The sequence below is a fragment of the Oreochromis niloticus genome, linkage group LG5 (genome assembly GCF_001858045.2).
Source record: "Oreochromis niloticus isolate F11D_XX linkage group LG5, O_niloticus_UMD_NMBU, whole genome shotgun sequence".
NCBI classification, from domain to species: domain Eukaryota; kingdom Metazoa; phylum Chordata; class Actinopteri; order Cichliformes; family Cichlidae; genus Oreochromis; species Oreochromis niloticus.
The window spans coordinates 35,025,448-35,047,474 of record NC_031970.2 but is presented as its reverse complement, the minus strand read 5'-3'; the positions used below and the strand labels follow the sequence as shown (position 1 = coordinate 35,047,474).

At 39.5% G+C, this 22,027-nt stretch overlaps 1 protein-coding gene across 5 annotated transcripts in view; it reads right to left on the bottom strand.

Moving 5' to 3' along the window:
- The window catches only part of LOC100708976 (calcium-dependent secretion activator 1), a 331,413-nt gene that overhangs the window by 126,999 nt on the left and 182,387 nt on the right, over window positions 1-22,027 (bottom strand). For all 5 annotated transcript variants that reach the window (XM_019358540.2, XM_019358541.2, XM_005452187.4 and 2 more), the window contains 2 exons: window positions 8,915-9,051; window positions 8,398-8,585 (listed from right to left, as the gene is read on the bottom strand). In XM_019358540.2, coding sequence (XP_019214085.1) covers window positions 8,398-8,585; window positions 8,915-9,051 — 325 coding nt within the window. The remainder of the gene's footprint in view (window positions 1-8,397; window positions 8,586-8,914; window positions 9,052-22,027) is intronic.

Here is a 22,027-nt window from a genome sequence, read left to right as displayed (position 1 = left end):
GATGTTAGCATTTGCTTATACCTCAGATTTCGATCTAACATATAATTCATACTTTTAAAAAACTGATAACTTTTTTAATAAAGGAAACAGAAACATTACTTACTTTTATTAATTGAAATGTAAAATGCATTTATTCCGTTATTTATTAAAACTGTGCTGTTGAAAATTAAATTAATCACTCCCTAAAAAATCAACATAATCTGAAAAAAGTTTCAGTTTGCCCCCTTGAGTATGAGTTACAGTCTATCAGAGCACATGGGGTGGGCCAACATTTCTTTGTAGAGCCTTCATAATGTCTTACATATAGGAGCTTGCCACATCATCCAACAGCAAACCAGGATCAAGTAGTTGTGCCTATAACCGAAGCAGGGATTGTAAGTGGAGGCATTCATGCTGAGATGGTTTCATATTGCAGTATTTTAGATTAATGAAATTATTCAAATATGCAAAATTTATATAAAGTATTCAACATGTAGATTCACATAAACAAAATATTTGTTTTTGTGGTGATCTTTAGTTTAATCATCGGCAAAGCACTTGGTGAATCCATGACTACGTTATTCACCTGTTATGTTATTAACTAACAGTTTTTCCTCAATAACCTCAAATTACTGGTTATTGATAGAAACTAAAGTTATTATACGTGAATTTTAGTCTCAGTATTTTTTCTGTTTCTGCTTTCCTTTACATTATTTTTTCAATTTCTCTATAGAAAAGAGGTACATTTTTAAGTGTTGTAGTTATCTGTCTCTCTTCTATTGTTAATAACCTTGTTCTCACCATTTTTGTATCAAAACACTACTTTCTGCAGTGAAATAATGTTCAACTGATGCTCAAGAGGGTATGGTATGACAGTGTGTTCCAACACTGCATTTATGCAGACAGAGAGGCTGTAAGTAATCCAGAAAAGTTGGAACACCTGTAGGACTTAGTAGCACCAGCTTTCAAGGCTTGATCAACCTCCATTGCTGAATTGTTAAACTATTTTGTGTTCCCTGAAAAAGGCCTTTTCATATAATTATGAAATGTCCATTATTTTTTAATTTTGGGTAACCTTACCTGTTTTTTTAAACCTCTGGAAGTTACATTAACTTGTACTGCATACTAGCTAGTATGATGGAATTTCTGTACTGCTGGGCAGGTGCTATGATATTACTGATAGTGAACTTTATTTTATTCATAAGGTTAGTTATTAGAGAACGGAATCGTCTCGTATTCAGAGAAAATATTACACATTTCGTATTGAGCTGAAAAGGAATGCAGTTTGTACTTCAGCTACAATGAAAGAAAGACACAAAGCTGGAGTTATTCTGTGTCTTTACGCTGCAGCTGCCTCTTCTTCTCTCATTCTCTCAGAGCACAATATTGGAAGGTGAACCGAGAAGTGAAGAAGAGTGCCAGACGGGACAATACACAATTTGTGCACAGTATGACAGAAGAGGCAGAAACAGCAGCCAAGCAGAACAACATGAGGAGAGTGTGTGAGATCACCCGGACCTTGTCAGGAAAGAGTTTCAGCCCAAGTAAGCCAGTCAAGGACAAGAAAGGGAAAACCATCACAAAAGTCTTCGACAGCGTCGACAGGGAGACCTTGTGGAAACTGATGCAGCACTACAGAATCCAGCAGAAGCTCATGAACATCATCCAACAGCTTTATGAAGACTCGTCCTGCCTGATCATCCACAATGGAAAACTGACCAACCCCTTCGCAGTGAAAACCAGAGTGAGGCAAGGCTGCATGCTGTCACCAACAATCTTCCTGATCGTCATGGACTGGATCATGACAAGAACCACAGAGGGCAGCAACACCGGTATCCAGTGGACCCTCACCAAACAGCTGGTGGACCTGGATTTTGCAGACGACATCAGCCTTCTGTCCCATAACCAGCAACATGCACAGTCCAAGCTTACCCGGCTCGCTGAGGAGGCAGAAAAGACCAGCCTGAAGATCAATGTCAGAAAAACGGAGGTGATGCGGCTGAACAACTGACAAGAACATCCACTGCAGCTAGAGGGAGAAGACTTGGTGGAAACCAACCGCCTCGTCTACCCAGGAACCATAGTCAACAGTGATGGTGGCGCAGATGTGGGTGGCTGTAGCTCAGGTGGTAGAGCAGGTCATCTACTGATCGGAAGGTTGGTAGTTCGATTCCTGGCTTCCCCTAGTCTGCATGCCAAATATCCTTGGGCAAGATACTAACCCCAAATTGCTCTCCGATGCATCCATCGGAGTATGAATGTGTGTGAATGTTTCTTAGAAAGCACCTAGAAAAATGTGCTTGGGTGAATGCACAAGTTGTGTAAAGCGCTTTGAGTGCTCAGAAGAGAAGAAAAGCGCTATATAAGAACCAGTCCATTTACCATTTAGATGAAGACGTTAGGAGCCCGATCAACAAAGCAAAGATTGCATTCAAGACCCTGCAATCTGTCTGGAACTCCAAAGCCTTATCTCAGCGCAGCAAGATCCGCATCTGCACCACCAATGTGAAAGCAGTGCTCCTGTATGGGCCCGAGATGTGGCGGGTGACCAACACCACCACCAGCAAGATACAGATTTTCATCAACAAGTGTTTGCAACACATCCTCAACATCAGATGGCCTGAGAAGATCTTGAATACAGACCTGTGGAAGAGAACTAGCCAGAACCTGGTCAGTCAAGACATCAAGTAGAGAAAATGGGGCTGGATAGGCCACACACTTCGAAAACCATTCGACAATGTCACAAAGAAAGCACTGGACTGGAACCCACAAGGAAAAAGGAAAGTGGGGAGACCCAAACAGATGTGGAGAAGATCTGTTGAGAGCGAAGTGAAGGCCGCCGGAATGACGTGGACCCATATTACTGGATAGCTCGTTTAAATTTGACAAGCAAGTGTCTGCCGTAGTGAGGTCTAGTTTTAATCAGCTGCGCCTCATTTCTAAGGCTAAGCACTATATTCCGCATAAAGACCTGAAGAAACTTATTCACACATTCGTGACTTCCAGGTTGGATTACTGCAACTCTCTTTACATTGGCCTTTCCTCCTCCCTTCTCCTTAGATTGCAGACTGTCCAGAATGCGGCGGCACGCCTTTTGACGTGTAGCAGGAAATTTTCCTCCATCACTCCTGTTCTTGCTGGCTTGCACTGGCTGTCAGTTAAGTACCGTATTCAATTTAAAATACTACTCTTCACATACAAAATTATCAATAATTTGGCGCTGAGCTACCTCAATGAGCTTCTTAGGTTACAGACTCCAGTTACAGCACTTAGATCTGCTACCCAACTTCTTCTGGAGCAACCTCGTTCTCGGCTGAAGTCTCGGGGCAACCGTGCGTTTGCTGTAGCTGCCCCAGTCTTATGGAACAATCTTGCTGTTGCTATCCGGGTGTCTGACTCTATGCCAGTGTTTAAATCAGGGTTAAAGACTTATTTATTTAATCTTGCTTTTCCACCTAGTTAATATTTGGTGTGCGCTGATACATTTTTATCCGTTATGCTTGTTAACTACTTTTATGTATTATGATTGTTATGGTTTTATAATTGGTACTTGCCAGCTCTTTTTCCCTCCCATCTCCTTTTTCCCATCTTATTTTGTCAAGCAAATTGATATACCCTTGGTCAGCTGGCAGTCTCAGTCATCCTGCTGGAGCTGGGATATATATAGCCATAAATGGTGTTGTACTACTAACAAGGGAGATAAGGTATTAAGTATGGCCACAGAGTCTGGATATGTTCAGACAGAAACATCTAAAAAAGCAAAGATCTGATGCCAAACAGTCAGAATACATCAAAACTCTTGCACAGTGCACCAAATCAGTGCACCAAGCAGAAGAATCTCGACAATGCCAACAATAACCACTTGAGTTGAAGGAGTGTCTAACTACACTGAAGAGTTTTGCTCAGTATATTCCAGAAAAACATGTAAATGCACAAAGTACATGCAGGGTTGATCTCTGTGTGCATAAATGTAAGGGAAAGGGGGATTTACAATTCCTCATAATTTTATTCTTCTGCAGACATATGTTTTTCTGTTTCTTTGCAAAATCATCAATATTAGTTTTTACAATGTATGTTGTCAGTTTTTAGGTCATATGTAAACACTAAACTGCATGTGGATAAGTAACAAATTAGTATCTAGTGAATAATTATGAAATAATGTGCTGCATTACTTTTAAGAAGACTAACGCATTATTTATTTATTTATTTATTCAATTATTGATCCCAACCCTGCTGGGCTGTATTTATTTAATGGTATTGTTTGAAATATATGCTTCCTAAGATACACTGATAACCAAAAGTTAATCCCTTGGAAGATTAATTTAGGTTCTAATTTAGTCCTAGGGTAGCTCTAAATATCTATTTTCCATTTGGCTCAGTTTAAAACAGCCTCAAATAACTAATTTTAAAAGTCTTTGCAAGTTGCTATGAGTTATTACAGCTCAACTGAGCGTTTAAATCTGACACTATGCTCAAGCCTTATGTGTGAAACCAACCTAATGGTCAAATAGATTCTTTTTTTTAATTACTTGAGGACTTTTAAGTACTTGTTTTTACTCAAGTTGCTGATAAAACTGCTAATTCTTGAGTAAATGTTACATTTTCACAGAAATTCATCTTGTTTGTTAGTAGGTTTGTTTCAAAGATATAAACTGATCTTCTTGCTAAACATAGATGATGCAAATCATGATAAAAACAGATTCTTATTTTGCACGTCATGTATAATTCTTATGTAAAAGTCTGGAGAAATAAATAGACTTTTTCATTTTTCTAGATTTTCATAAAATGAAAAAGATAGAAAACAAATCTATTTTCATAGATGCTGTGGATTGTCCACCTTGTATCGCACCCAAGTTGACAGGAGAAAATTACCCGTCATTTCTTGGCAGAGTGCCCAGACCTCACCAGTGACTGATGTCGATTAGATGAGACTGCTTCATGAGAAAACAACCTTTAGTTTAGTTACTTTAGTTAAGAATTATGCAAAATTGAAAGAATGAAATAAAATGGAAGATTGTGCATGGGACTATTGTGTTGTCTTTTTCATATATTGCTACATCAGATATAAACAGCTTTACGTGTGTGTGTGTGTGTGTGTGTGTGAGTGAGAGAGAGAGAGAGAGAGTTTATCGTTTGTGACATGGTTGGGTCTGGGTAGAGTGTGAGCAGAGTGCATGTGACAGAAGAGGCGCTGGACTGGAGCCATGACAGCATGTTGAGAAGCAGGAGACATGACACTCTTCCTCGCTCTCCCTCTTTCTCAAACTTCCATTTGACATGTCTTTCAACAGACAGCAAGAAACTGTGTGTTAGAGGGAGGTGGGGGGTACTTGCTACACTTCTTCATGAGTGCCGTGTTAGATTAAAGGATTATCAAGTTGCTCAGCAGTTCTCGTCTCATCCAAACTCCCCTTTGGTTTTATGGACATTTGAGCAGACACTAGCAGTGTGCTGCAGTCACCTGTAGGGCTCTGCTAGTGGAAAGCATGACACTGATGAGATGACTGCATGCTGTCTTTGTTGCGTTGACCTCATCATTAGTTATCTGTCAACAGTTAAAATTACTGAGCACTGTCTGAAAAAGACAGTTACAATTGTGGTGGGCTGGAAAGAACAACAAGTAGAAAAACGATCATCATAATAAATGTGTTATTGAAATTAAAATAAAGAAATAAATAAAAAATACCAGCTTATGAACGCTTTGGAATTTGTGTGTGAGTGCTAAGCTTGCTGTTGTCCTTTGTTATGCGACTGGTGCTTAATTTTGCTGTGCGCAAGTCTAAAACCAAAATGGAGGGGAATTATCACGGCTAAATTCACTGATGAGACGCACATCACCTTTTTTACTGTGACAGAAAATAAAAGAAGGAAATTTCACACTAATTACGTCCTGAAGGGCTCTCATGTGTTTTCTCTTTCAGCCACATATCATTCCTTGGCAGCTTCCTCGTGTTTGCTTGACCTGATGATCTCACAGCTATGATGACGACAACAAGCAAATAAGCCTTCTGTGACAGACAGAAAGTTGGCAGCACTTTCACATCTGTTTTTCTGTGCAGTGATTTCCATCACAGAATCATATCTATTTGAATGTAGTGCTGCCTGGCAGCTCAAAGATCACGGGCATCTATACTGATTGATCCTTGTCCTTGTTCTTTGTGCACAGTGATTGCAAAGCTAATATGATATTCAAAGTCTTTATAATGTTGCACTGATGAACATTATTCTGAAATTGTTCAGCGATTTTGTAGAGACAGTTATCTTTCCTCCTATGACTAACACCCTAATGATCTAAATACTTGATGTTCCTTCAGTTATTTCTTTTTGGTAGTACTTACTTTTCCAGCCTTTTCTTGCCCCGTCCCACGTGTTCTGATATGTGTTGCTGCCATCAAATTCAAAAGTAGCTAATATGTTTCATGAAACAGTAAAATATTTCAGTTTCTATATTTAGTTTGACATTTTTTCTGTGTTCTATTGTGAAGACAACAGGACTTTATACGATTTGCAAATCTTTACATTCTTTTTTTATATATGTTACATGGAGTACATTTTTTTCTACCAAAAAATCTCTTTATCTAAAACATTTTCAAATATGCAAAACATCTTAATAAACCTTTGCACGTCTCTGCATACACATTATCTAGATTAGTATTTGCTAGTAAACATTTCTATACAGTGCTACACAAAGGCTGATTATATATATGATTGAACTTAAACTCAAAACCAAAAAGTAAACTATTTTTTTGCATTGTGAGGTCTAACAATACAAGTGACATGATTGACAAGATGCCAGATGTTTCTGTGAAAACCGCTGTGTGAAAATAACTGCAAGAGTGTTCAGTTTTCTTTCAAATGTACCAATTAAACACATATACAAAATCAACTGCAGCTGAAATATTATATATCTGTTTTAAAGACACTTCACAACAAGCTCTGGATCTGAATGGAGTTGACATTTAGCTCTACAGAAGTCAAATCCTGACTCCTTAGCAGGTGACCGGGCAGTTGCGTCTAACTTGATGCACCAACACCTCCAGGCTAGCAGGCTATTAGAAGGCAGTAGTGGTGGTGTGGTATTTATGTGTTTGGGTGGGTGGGTGAGTAAGGGTGGGGGTGGGGGGTCTGGCCTAGGATGAGGTGTGTGCATATGGGCACATGCAGCAGCAATGGCAGCAGAGACATTCGGCCATAACACATGACAACCTGTCAACATGTCATGACTCAACCTCCAGGCACGATGGCTGGACTGGCAGATTAGGTCTCTGTCTCATGTCTGTGGATGGGACTACATGAAGATATAATTATTTGGGGATTTTTTTTAAAAACCTTCTCTTTCTTTAGATATTTATTCACATGCACAAACATTTTTCTATGTGTAAACTCTGTTAAGATACTAAATAAAGTGTATGAGCCTCCCATTTCTAATTCCAAAAATTCTAGCTGGTCATATTTGTCCCTGTTTTTTTTTCCCACTCTCTCTGTTAGAGTGACTGCTATCCATCTGTCCATAGTGATCAAAAAAGGCCTCAGTCCTCCGTCACTATTTGTCACAGATAGATGAAAAGATTGATAGATAGATGGATGCATACAGGAGGGTTAGTTGGAGAAATGATGCAGGTTGGAGGTGGGGGCACTGACAGACAGCCCTCCCTGACCCTTGCCCTCAGTACTGGAGTGGCCCTCGTCTATCTTTGTTTGGCTTCAGCCGCCGACAGCTGACTGTGATGTTGACAGATATGATGGCTGATCACATCACAGCAGATTAGACAGGAGGTAAATAGTGCAACTTAGATAACAGGCTAGTGGAATAACATGCAGGGAACTTGTCTGTCATAGCCCAGACAACCTTCAACAGAGGATACCGTTTAAATCAGACTAAAAAGTACACCCTCTAATTTAGTTTTATATCCCACTCTGTGAAAATTGTTTATTTGCTGGTGTCAACATCACATACAGAGATTTCACACAATCACGTCCGTTAGTATATGGAAAATGTAATTTGGCCACAGTTAATTCTGAATGAACTCATGGATGTGCTTTAAGTACTTACTCTAATTCAAGACTTTTAAAGAAAATAGTACATTAACCACTGAGGAATTAAAGCTTCTATCAGACACACCCACATCATTTTAAATTGTTTTTAATATTCAAAAAAAAAGAAAGAAAAGAAAATGGAAGAGTGAGCATGAAAACAACATGCAAAATAGAAACTAAAACGAGCCACTGGAACCAAATCAAACCCAAAGTTACATACTGCATATCCACATATATGTGGTCTGCTCTTGTTCCAGTTTTAATAATTAGTTAACTGTGAGTTCAGTTATTCAGAGTTTCATTGAGTTCTGCATTGACAAAGGAGGACTTGAGCATTGGAGGCAAATAGGACACAGGACGCGTCAGTAAGTTGATATTTACCTGTTTCCATGGACATGGGATGCACAGAAGGCGAAGCTGTAGTGCAGCAGTGTGGGATCAATCATGGCTCCATTCTCTGCCCTCTCCAGCAGATCGCTCAGGTAACATAGATGCCGATGGCAGCCTCGAACACCATAACGAGCACAGTACTCATCCAAGACAAACACCTGACCAGGACTAAACCAGCCCTGTTGGTAACACACAGAAACACTGTTGTTGGATTCCTCTGATGAAGTAAGTGATGTTTATATGCTATAAAAATCTGTAATAGCATTTAACAATAGTATCATGCTAGCATATTAAACCACATCTTTACTGATAGTTAGATTTTGATACAGAATGCATTCCTGTGTTCACCCCATAAGACCTGTTGCCACTGATTTTCAGTACTTTTCATGTGAAATTTGGCACACCTCAATCTTTTCTCTTTGTTTCACTTCTCGACAGCCACCCTTGTTGTCAGTTTTTCTATCAATTATAGGTTTTAGAGGGTTTTTTTAGATATGGTTTTACTTACCAAACAGGAATATGAGTCATTAAGCCTGTGGTCCAGAGTGAGGCGCTGGACAAGCTCAAACAGTGAGGCGTGGTCAAAGTTACAGGGGTTAGCTGAAATAAACTCGTCCATGCCATGCTTCTGGGCTCGATCAGCATCTGTTTATGCCAGATTATGCATTCGACGAGGTGGCACACAGAAAAAAAGAAAAAGACATAGAAAAGGCAAATGTCATGTGTCGTATTCATGTTATGCAGTCATTCATAATTTGCATAATTGGCAACATTTGTGCATTAACTCTCTTTACATCTGCTTAAACACCATATTGGCTGTTATTATACTTACTACAACAAGAGAAAGTAATAATAATCTTTTTTCCAGTGAATGCCTTTTCTGTGTTTGTCAGAAACACAAAAAAGGCATCATTCTGATGCCTCTTCACAGCATTGGCAGTGGCCCCCAGCTCTCTAGTGTGGCCCCATTTAACTGTCACACTAAATACCTGAGAATGAGCAAAGAGTGAGGACTCAGGAGAATCTATTTTACTCATCAAGGTAGAGAGCTTATTTAATGATTCTTTGAAATTAAAGTGGTATATTGAAAGAAGAACAAATTTTAGATAAAAAATGTGGTTATAATCGACAGTATGGACATGACGTCACTGACTTCTTTGTGTGGTCTCATTTAGAAGATGAGCGTTTCCACCAATGTCATCTTGGATGCAGAAATACAGATGAAACCACACACTCATTGGCTAATGACTGGTGATTGACAAGCCGTTAATCATTGAGCATGCGGTTTCATGTCATGATTAATGCACCATTTTGAAACCTTCATTTTTCCAACACATCCATGTTTATACTGTCAATGATTATAAGACAACTTTGCAAAATGAAATTTGATCAATTCTAAGTCATTAATTTAAAAGATAAAATTGGAATGCTACACTAAACATGTAACTGTAATGAATCTGATATATCCTCCTGAGAACCGAGGAAAAATCTTCCCATTGAACTTTTTTGTGATTTCCCTTCTCTTTCCAGCTAAAAGAAGCCACCCAAACACATGAGATATCAAGGGAAAGGCCAGAATGTCCTCTGTTTAGTACATCAGGACTTCCAATAAGTCAAAAGACATATAAACCAAAAACAAATGTCCATTACAGAGTACATAAATGAATAGGCTGTTTCTTGGGAGGTTAACACAGTAGCCACAGTAGAGTATGACCAACAAAGAAATACCTGCTAAGAAAAAAAAACACACGTTTTCTCACATCTGTCCATTGTGCTGTAGCACATATGGAACTGCTTGGTGTGTTGAGACTGATCCAAACCTGGACTGACTTGGTTTTTGATAAGTACAATCCATTAGTTAAAAAATTTATAGCAATTTTATAGCTTCTTTATATAAAAAGAATATTGAGGTTTGTATATACTGAAGGAAGGGAAAAATGTCCCTCCAATGACTTATATTTTTTAGTGAAATTTCACATACACACAATTGTATTTAAGGTATGCTCCCTAGCAATAAAAGTCATTGCCACACAGAATACTTAGAGTCATTATTGTCGGACAGACACATAACTCTAATGTAGCTTCCAAATAACATGTTTGTCGTCACAAAGGATACTTCAGGTACTGCTAAAAGCAGTAAAGCAATCTAAGAGATGAAGTTGCTATTCTCAATAATAATAACTGGGACAAGTATTGTTTTGCCCTACATCTCAACTAAACAGCACGTGTTTTGCTTGGTAAAAATGGGGTACAACCGTCAGTTCTTTCCCACACATAATAGCACAATATTCTTAAAGATGTAATTAAATTTGATGTGTTTAAATAAATCCACTAAAATGGATATGAATAGACGTTATAGTGAGCTACCCAACAATCAAGAGATTTGTCAGGCAACATCCTCTTTACTGCCAATCGAAAGCACCTCAGCTGTCAGTCAACAAACAAAACAAAGAGTGGGATGCTGGGAGCTGATTGTGTTCCCTCAACAAGTCCCCACCCCCACAACCTCCCCCAAATATCTAAAAAGGTGACATTGAGGTGCCCCTTTGGTCCATAGCTGGTGGCCTGTCAGGTCTGTTTGATGTGAGTGAGCAAGAGTGGAGGCGGGAGGGCTGGACAGTAACATGCAGTGACATTAGTCACTCCCATCCGTCTGGGCTGGAGAAAGACGGCCCTGACAATGACTGATGGCTGCTATTCATTTTTAGATTCAAAGGAGAGAAACCGGGAGGCAGTGGATCCAGTGCTGGTCCTAGCCTTGGTGGTCAAAATCATTTGGCACTATTTAGCACATGGCTTGCTTTTGTTGTGGGCTGACCGTGAAATGTGTTTAGGTCCTCTGGTATACTACACTGACTTCCCTACCCAAGCTCATCACTACAGTACTACATAGCTAATTATGAACACGTTATCTAATGTTCTAATGTTAATGTCACAGCTTCCACTACCCACTGTGTATCTCAATAAATGCATCAGTGAGTTATGATTAAACCTCCACGTTTGCTGTACATACTCGCTTTTGTTTCCTCAGTTTGATTAGTTCGTAAATGGATATACTCCATGACTCTGTCCATGACTCTTGTCTGTACTGAGTAGTAGTAGTAGACAATAAAAGGCACTCTATTCTATTCTATTCTATTCTATTCTATTCTATTTAATTCAATTTGATTTGATTCTAGTCTATTCTAGTAGCATTCCATGTTACTAGAAGACATGGAATGACATTTTTGTTTAAACCATTAATAAAATTAAAAAAACCCTCTGATTTAATACAATCTGACACTTATTGTTATATCTTTATATATTTACAATAAGTACCTTGATTAATGTGCCACTGGCAGATGGCATCCCAAACTATAAGATGGACACTAGTTAGACATGGTAATACCTCTGAGAACTCAGTTAAAGGTACAACATTGTCAAAATGTGTCAGTTTAAAACAGATTTAAAACTTTTAAAATTTCTGTATAGCATGTTGTGTTATGATTGTTGCCATGTGTTTGTTTTCAGTTATCATTTGACTTATTTGTTTTAAGCACTGGTTTCCCATTCTCCTCTTTGTTTTTACTAATGCAGGCCCCAGATCAGCCAAACAAAAAAAAGTCACAATGTTCATCATCATTAGTGAGTCTGTTATTGTGTTACTGTTGCATAATGGATTTATTTTTGAAGACAAATGTGACTTTTCCTGGTGATGGGGGATGAGTGATACCACGCTGACCTTTTTGACTTCACAAGTTGTTTTTTTCTTTCCAGAATACAAACTTGCATTCATGGTGCCATTGATAAATGTTCTCTATTCTTACCTGCTGTCTCATTCTGAACATTCCCATCTATTTGTTTCACATTTCTCACTATGCTTTTCCCTGTTGTAGTTTTGGCCAAAACCACACCAAACATGAGAGACATCAGGTTATCCAAATAAATGAATTCTGTTTTCTAGATTACACACACAGAGGGTTTTTTAAAGTCTTATTTCCATGGGAACAAGGGACCTCCTGAACTGCTCCTGTCAGCAATGACATATTCTGTCATTGCTGCTCTTTCGCCCAGCCAGGAGGCTATGAAGAGAGTTTCTGCCATTGTTTATTATAGCTTTTCAGTTTGTTCAATGTGTCCCTTTACACCACAGTCTTAAGTGAGTTGAGTCACCCGCCAAGCACTGAGCTGGCTTTTTTGTCCGTCAGGATGCACCTCACCACACATCAGCATAAAAGAGAGCACTGGCCACCACACTCTAATAAAATGTATACAGCATTTCATCACACACACCAAAGGACCTCAGCTTCTGCAGGAAGAAAGGGCAGCTCTGCTTGTAGAGACCATTAGTGTTAGGGACTAGGGTCCAAGTAGGACCCCCAGATATTTATAAGAGTGCACATCTCAGTGCCCTTTCCATTCATGGATAGTGGCAGAAGGGATAATCTAGATCTTCTGAAATTTACGACATCTCTTTTTGGAGAAGGAGCGGAGATCGATGGTGCTGCGCTGCAGTGATGCGGACGCTGCACGGTCCGTCGTGGTGAAGAGGGAGCTGAGTGTAAAAGCGAAGCTCTCAATTTACCGGTCGATCTACGTCCCTACCCTCACCTATGGCCACGAGCTGTGGGTAGTGACCGAAAGAACGAGATCGCGGACACAAGCGGCAGAAATGAGCTTCCTCTGAAGGGTGGCTGGCCTCTCCCTTAGAGATAGGGTGAGAAGTTCGGCCATCCGGGAGGGGCTCAGAGTAGAGTCGCTGCTCCTCCACATCGAAAGGAGCCAGTTGAGGTGGTTCGGGCATCTGACAAGGATGCCTCCTGGGCGCCTCCTGGGTGAGGTGTTCCGGGCATGTCCCATCGGGAGGAGGCCCCGGGGCAGACCCAGGACACGCTGGAGAGATTATATCTCTCGGCTGGCCTGGGAACGCCTTGGTGTTCCCCCGGATAAGCTGGAGGAGGTGGCTGGGGAGAGGGAGGTCTGGGCTTCTCTGCTTAGGCTGCTGCCCCCGCGACCCGGCCTCGGATAAAGCGGATGAAGATGGATGGATGGATGGATGGATGGATGGATCTCCTTTGTTGTGGCAGTGTTCAGCTCGAGGCACCTCCTATTACAAAGTTCAGCATACCCAAGGTATCTTTCCATTATCTGGATTCCCTTACCAAAACATTGTTAATCAGGATAAGTGGTCAACTTGCAAAGCTACGTCTACCTTTACTTGAAAGTAGGAGGCTAAATGGCCTCCTCACCATGTCTTGAAGTTCTCCAGAGGCCTGGGAATGAACTAATCATTTGATTCGGGTGTGTTGACCCAGGGTGAGATCTAAAACCTGCAGGACACCGGCCCTCGAGGCCTGGAGTTCAACACCCCTGATCTATTCACTGTGGCAACCCCTTCTGGAAATAAAGGAGCAGCCAAAAGAAAACAATTAACAAGTACACAAGAGGGATGGTTTTGAGGCAATTTATGTATTACTGGTGCAGGATCTGTATACTGAAATATTTCTGACCACAGGCATATTCAACTCAATTAGATTTAATAATAGATAGAAAACCCCAGCAATCAGACCACCCTCTATGAGCAATCACTTAATGACAGTGGGAACTTTGTCTCCCCAGTTGTCTTTGTCTTGTCCCCCTGTGTCCTGTAGTTTGTCTCGTTTTCCCCAGTCAGTCATGTCTCCATGTTTGTTTCCCTTTTTGTCTACGTCAAGTCGGTGTGTCATAGTCTCTGTCTGCTTTTCCTGTTTTATTGTAATAGTCTTTTGTCCTCTGAATTGTGTTCAATTTTGGTTCCCATTGTGTGATTAAGTGTATTCAGTTCAGCTGTTTCTCTCTGGGTGTCTTCACTTTGCCCTATTCCTTCTTGTGTATTTAAACCCTTTGTTTGTTTGTATTCCTCTGTGTTTCCTTTCCTTTCCCTTCACTTCCCTTCCTTTCCTTTCCCGCTTTGCTTTGGCTCCAGCTTCAGTATTCTGTTATCTTCTGCAAGTAATCAGCAATAAAGTTAAAATGATTTCATGTCTCAACTTGTCCCAGGTCCTGCATATTGTGTCCAAAACCTGCCAGCAGCACAGCATTACACGGCAATAGAGATGAGTCCACTGTCAAAGTCTATAAGAAGATTATTCATAACCTTCACTGTGCTGCGTATATACTGTGATGAATTCTGAATCCTGACTGAAACTCTTCAAATAGACCATTAATCAGCAGATTATCAGTTAGCTGTTTTATAACAACTCTTTCAAGAATTTTTAAGCAAAATGAAGGTTGGACATTGGCCTATAATTAGCTCAGACAACTGGTTCAAGTTATGGCTTTTTAAGTAATGAATGTGGAGACAGAATCATTTATGAATAGTGAGACTTCTTTCAGTCTTGTTTTAATGGGGTCTAAGATACATGTTGACAGTTCAGAGGAAGTAATTATTAAACTTAATGCATTTTTCAATATTCTGTTGAAGGGTACTGAATTTTTATCGATAATAGGCATTGCTGCATCTTTTGCTGTGTTTCTTTCTCATATTCTCAAGACAAATAAAGACTAAAGACTATAAATTATATTTAATTATAAAGCTAATGTAAACATAAACAAAATCTTGTTTAGTTATAGGCAATAAAATGAAATATGGGTTTAAAGTGGGCCAAAACAATCTTGAATGGCAACCAGGATTTGAAGTTAATGACAAATGGTGATACGTCAAGATTAGGCTTTTGTAATAATACTAAGCACGTCCTTTTTGTCATCTGCAGCATCCTTTAAATACATCCTTCATTTGCCTGTCATGTTTTCAAGCATTCATATTTGCATTTTAAACTATAACAATTCAAACAGCTTAGCTAAATTACCAATGAACAACTTTGTTACAAGCTGTTTTTCTCCAGTTTCCCAGTAGGTACAAGAAAAGTTGCTGGATCTGAAAAAGAAACAAAAAAACAGTGTTTTGAATGTGACTGTGTGATACCTTGACCTTTGTGGATGGAAAAACATTAAAATGTGAAGGCAACTGAGGAAAATGAAAGATTGTTCTGCAAGGAAGGACTTCTCAGCAAATGATCTTTAACAAACTGGGGATTAAATACTAACATAACATTTTCTTATTTGTGTTTTTGCACCAGTACACCAAATCTTGGTTTTCTCCACCTAATTCCACTGGGGCGTGACAAGATGTTATATTATTCATTACTCCAATCCAGGTGTGAACTGGCAAATAGCTATTTGGTAACATTGACTGATTGCTACCTAGTTTAATTGTGCAGTAACCACACTGTATTATTCATAGTTTGGCACTTATACCTTGGTAATTACCAGCTGCTGGGACTCAGTGGGAATCCAGTGGTTGTGTCAGAAACAACTTGCTCAGTAAATTTACTTACACTTCATTACGTGTATTGGTCTCAAACCACTTTTTTAAAGATGGTAATTGTTTTACGCTATATTGAAATCTTGCTGAAGAATTATTTTTGTGTCTGATTAAATGTTCCATAATAGGGTTTTTGTTTAAAGTTTCTTACTAACTACAGAGGACAAACACAAATACCTTGCTGATGAATGTTTTATTTGACTTTAGTGTAATTCTACCTAAAATTTGAATGTAGAGTGTTCTTCAAATTTTCCTCAACACTACATAGACCTTTTACAAAATGATTGTGTAACAGTGAAATTGTATACTCGTATTGTTCATTTAAATTGAAACAGAAATTAAATTAAAACTCCAGAAAGAATGGCTGTTTGAAGCACTTGTAAAATGAAACTGCTTTTACAAGTTTATTGACTTGTAAAATCATGCCGAAAATTTTAAAATACACGTTGTAAATGTTTCCACAACAAACTTTGGAAACCAAAACACAAAAGAAAATGAACTTCTTTTTTATTAGGCAGTAAAGAAGGTGAAGTGGAGGAGTGATGGAAAATAGGATAAAGGAGACATTGACATCAGATTGGTATTTACTATATGGAAAGCTTCAGTGCTGACAGCCAGCTGAGATTACTTCTATTCAATGAGTAATTCACAAACCCTACCAACAGTATTTTGGTCTTTTGGTGATTTTGGTCATGTCTTTATCACGCTACTGAGATTTTGTGTATCTTACAAAATGTTGTGTAAGTGCTTCTGCTTACTGACAGCTAGTATGTGTAGAAGAGAAGACCCCCTTTCTTTGACCATGTATGAGAACCACACCATACATTTGTATGATAGTCAAACTAAGGGGAACTGCAGTGATTGTGAAATTGGTCAGACAAGAGCAGTGTTGGGACTAACACTAACTACGTTAACTACGTTATTATTGTGGTAACGAGCACGGTAACTAGTTATTATGCCAAAACCAGGAACGCGTTACTCGTTACTGGGATTTAGATAGGCTCGTTACTCGTTACTTCGTGTGGTGGATATCGCGGAGCTTCCACAGATTCAATAACATTAGCAAGTGGTGGAGGCCAGCAGGTGGATGAAGGAAAAGGGAGGCAAGAGGAGAGACCCGAAGCGGCCGCCGGTCCGCGTGTCAGGTGAACTGAACTTCAGGTAAGAAGTTATGACCTGCAGTCTATCGGAGTCAGATATAAACCAAGTTTAGGTGGAGTTTATTTTCGGTATGCTGACATTTTCGTACTGCGTGCTAGCTAGCATGACGGAGTTTCTATACAGCTGGGTGGGTGCTATGTTACTGATGTTGAACTTTATTTTGTTCATACGGTTAATTATTAGAGTTGCCAACCGTCCCGTAAAAAACAGAATCGTCTCGTATTCAGAGAAAATATTACGCGTTTCGTACTGAGGTGAAAAGGAACAGTTTGTCCCGGACTTCAGCTACAATGAAAAAGACACAAAGCTGAAGCTGCACAGCTGCCTCTTCTTCTCTCATTCTCTCCTGTTTCTACTTCAATCACGAAACTGATCAATGATCAGCTGATCGGCTTTTCTCTCTTGTTTGTTTATCGCCCACTTTGCGCCAGAAAGAGGAAACCAGCGGATGTCGCGTTAAACAACAGCAGCACGTTTAAGCTTGATCAGCTGTTGTTAGAATTTATTTAATATTAATTTCTAGTATCAGCTGATGTTTGCTGGAGCCACAGCTGTAAAGCTGCTGGTCATGATGTCGGTTTGGTTATCTGGTGAGAGGGAAACATGCAGATGAGACCAGGAGATGTCCTTACTGAATCATCAGAGCTGAACAGGTGATGGAGAAACAGGTTTACCTTTTAGGTGACATGGATGAGTTGAAGGGAAGTTATGAACTGTTTCTGAGAGACAAATAACACCAGGATCCTTTTCTACATAGCTGACAGCTGGTAACTGTGCAGGGGCGGGTCTAGCAAAGTGTTGCCAGGGGGCCAGGTAGGGCATTAACAGGGAGAGGGGGGCACAAGGAAATACTTTTCTTTATTATTCTCATTTAAAATGTCTCACTTTTAAAAAAATAATTATCTGAGTCTTACAACAAACAATTGATAGATTGATACATATATACCATCAGAACAGTGTACATCACTGTCACAACAGTGTTTGTTTTCATTCAAAGGCTTTATGATTTTTCCTATAATGGTGGGCCGGTCTCTAGTCAAAATGCCCGGGACGATTGTTTTGTCCCAGTCCAGCTCTGTATGCAGCTCATCTGCAGTCTGGTGTTACCTACATCTTCCTATTCAGAAGGCAGAATTTCCAAGTTCTGAGTACAATCAAAAGCACCACGACTGCAGTTTTTGTGTTGGATGTAAAAAGCAGGCTAGAATCATGCAGCGGTCAACGACGGTCCAGGCGTGGGATTTCTCTCGTGGAAATGTGCACATTATTTTTTCCTTTCTATTGGTAGGTGGCACAGTGCACTTGTGGCAAGTAAGCAAGCTAGAAGACTGGCAGTCTGGCTGGTATCCAGTTACGGAAGCAACACATTAACAAGAGAAGTCTGAGTAAAACCAAAGTTACTTTCCCTAGTAACTAGTTACTCTGAAAGTAACGAGTAACTTGAAGTAACTGAGTTACTTTTTTAGAGAAGTAACTAGTAATGTAACTAAGTTACTAATTTAAAGTAACTTACCCAACACTGGACAAGAGACTTATAAAATTGCCACTATACTGGATGTATACCAACCTCTCCTTGACTGTCTTAGTGATGTTAAGTCATGAATGGCTAAAAATTTTTTTACATTTTAATGATCGTAAAATGGAAAAGATTTTATTTGGCCCAAATCGATTTTCCGACCCTCCAGATGTTGATTTCGCTGTTTTGACCTCTCATTTGAAGAGTTTGATCACAAATCTTGGAGTAAAGATTGATTCTGTACTTACCTTTGTTGACCACGTGAATGGGGTGGTAAAATCAGGATTCTACCACCTCAGACGTCTATGGAAGGTCAAGCCCTTTCTCTCCAAACGTAACTTAGAAACTGTAATTCATGTTTTTATTACATCACACCTGGATTACTGTAATTCCATTTTAATAGAGGCTGGGCTGGGCACTTTGTCACGCTTACAATTAGTGCAAAATGCTGCGGCTCGATTTTTAACTGGTAGAAGGAAATTTGACCACATCACTCCGGTTTTGGCCTCTCTACATTGGCTTCCAATCGAATTTAGGATCCGTTTTAAAGTTCTTTTATTGGTTTTTAAATCTTTAAATGGTTTGGCACCTGTTTATTTGTTCGATTTGTTGAAGCCTTATGTTCCCACTCGTTCCCTCCGGTCAGCTGAGCAACTGCTGCTTTCAGTCCCTAAGTCAGGTCTGAAACTCAGAGGAGACCGGGCGTTCCATGCTGTGGCCCCGTTGCTTTGCAACAATCTTCCTCTTCATAATAGACAAGCTACATCAGTACCGGTTTTTAAGTCCAGATTAAAAACCTATTTTTATTCTCTGGCTTTTAACTCTGTGGGTGACTGACATTTTTATTAATTTTATTAACTATATTACCTTTACCAGTTTTGTTTTTTGGTTTTTTTTAGGTTTAAAAAATTGCACCTTTACTCCTCGTCATTGTGCCCAAATAGGTCAGTCTTTGTCTTTTCTGATCAAAACACTTTTCTCCATTTGAGCAGGTGGAGCTTGATTCTTTCTTGGTGTGGCACCACGTAAAGCTTACTTCACTGTGGACAGTGAAGCTTGTGTTCATGCAGTTTCCAGTCAGTGGCAAGCCTTGGTGGTTTCTGGATATCCTAACCAATTTTCTCTCATTCTGAGGGCAACAGTTTGTTTTTTCGGGGGTCTTATTCCAGACCGTAGCAAAGTGCATAACTAACTTTTGTGCACTTATTTGAAATACTTCTTTGTCCACAGGGGAGACTTGAACCCATGAACTTAAGATTAAGAGTTATTGGTGCTTCCAACTAAGCCAACCATTCAAAGAACTGAAAGGAATCATTTAAACCCAAAATCACCATGACACTCATGTTCATTATGAGTGCACATCAACTTGTGGGCACAACTGTGACTCTATAAATCTGAAGCACTGACATGTTTGCATTTTCTTTCCTGTTTATTAGGTAACTAGTTTGTAGATGGGCAGCTTGTTTGGTTTAATGATAACTCTTGAATACTTTACAGTCAGATCGAATGACACACTGCTTACGTCTTCATAAAGTTTAGGTGTAGTGAATAAACTACCAGATTGCTAGAGACATTTCTTTTTGTTAGCCACTCGTCACATATCAACTGAATGTTACAATACTAAAACAGGTCAGTGTCACCAGTTTGAATCTGACTGGATGGAGTAAAAAGAAAATCTGTAGAAAACTTGTCAGTAGCACAAACATAAACAACATGATACTGAGTTCTGTTTTCTCAACTCATACAAAAGTCACTGCTTCTGCTACCATGTCTTTAGCACAGACTCTGCATGAATGAATTAATTTATGCTTTCATTTGCTCCCCCTCCAACCTGACATGGCTCCAGATGTACTAACTAATTTGCATAACGTTAAAAAACACAATTATATTCTACAGTCAACATCTTTGTTTCTTCTCTGTTATTGCTTGTTTCTAGGCAACCAGCATCTGAGGAAAATGCAAAATGATGCAGTGTACTAAAACATCAGTCTATGTTGTAGTAAAGTTTATTTATATAGCACCCTTCACAGACATATGTCACAAAGTGCTTTACAAGGTAAAAACATAATACACTCATAAAATACATCATAAAAACCCCGGTCTAATTAAAAGCTTTTTGAAATAAGAGTGTCTTTAGCTGCTTTTTGAAGGTCTCCACTGAGTCCAAACCCCGTAGAAATAGGGGAAGGGCATTCCACAGTCTGGGTGCAACAGCTTGGAAGGATCGGTCCCCTCGGGTTTTAAAACGAGTGTGGGGGATCAATAAAAGGTTTTGGTTTGATGACCTCAGGTTACGAGTGGAGGTATGTGTACGAATCAAATCAGCAATGTGGGGGGGGGGGGGGGGGCTGTCTCTGTAATGCTCTAAAAGTTAAAACTAGAATTTTAAAATGGAACCTGAATCTGATTGGTAGCCAGTGCAGCAACTTTAAAACAGGGGTCATATGAGCACCCTTGTTCGAGCGGGTCAGTAGCCTGACTGCAGAGTTTTGAACAACCTGTAGACGAGCTAGCCCTTTCTTGTTTAGACAAGTAAACAGGCTGTTACAGTAGTCAAGTCTTGTAGAGATAAAAGCATGTATTATCATATCGAGTTCACTTGTTGACACGATGGATCTAAGTTTAGAAATGTTCCTCAAGTGAAAAAAGCAGGTTCTTACTGTCTGATTTAAATGTCCCTCCAAAGAAAAAGCTTCATCAAAAATAACACCCAGGTTTCTAAGGTTATGTTTCTGTGAGGAACCTAAGTCACCCAGTCGCCGTTTAATATCAGGTATTGCACTGCCTGGTGCAATAATCAAAGTCTCTGTTTTGGCCGGGTTTAGCTGTAAGCAATTATTGTTCAACCATTGTTTAATGTTGGTTAAACAGTCAATCAGATTGGAGAGCTTATGAGCTTCAGCAGGCTTAAAAGAATAATATAGCTGAATATCGTCAGCAAAAAGATGATAAGATACTTCAGGAAACTGCTGTATTATCTGGCTTAAAGGAAGGATGTATATTAAAAACAGAATAGGTCCCAGAACAGAGCCCTGAGGAACTCCACACAACAACTCTGTAGATTCCGACATGATCTGGTTTGCAGACACACTAAAACTCCTTTCAGATATATAAGATGAAAACCAGTCTAGAACAGAGCCAGACATCCCAACCAGGTCTCTCAGTCTGTTTATCAGGATGGTATGGTTGACTGTATCAAAGGCTGAGGTAAGGTCTAACAAGACTAGGACTGTGTATTCTCCGGACTCTGCTGACATCATAATATCATTGGTAACTTTCAGTAGTGCTGTCTCAGTGGAATGCAATTTACGGAACCCAGATTGAAAACGGTCATGGATGTTATATTTCTCCAAGTATGCCGTAAGGTGGACAGCTACTGCCTTCTCAAGGAGTTTTGACATAAATGGGAGTTTGGAGATAGGTCTTAAGTTTTGAAGTAGTGTTGGGTCCAGGTTGGGTTTTTTGAGCCTTGGTTTCACAATGGCATGTTTAAAAAAGCTGGGGAACACCCCAGTCTGAAGAGAAACATTAAAAAGGTTCACAACCCAAGGACCAATGGTGTCAAAGGCATTAATAAAAAGCTTAGTGGGGATAATGTCTGA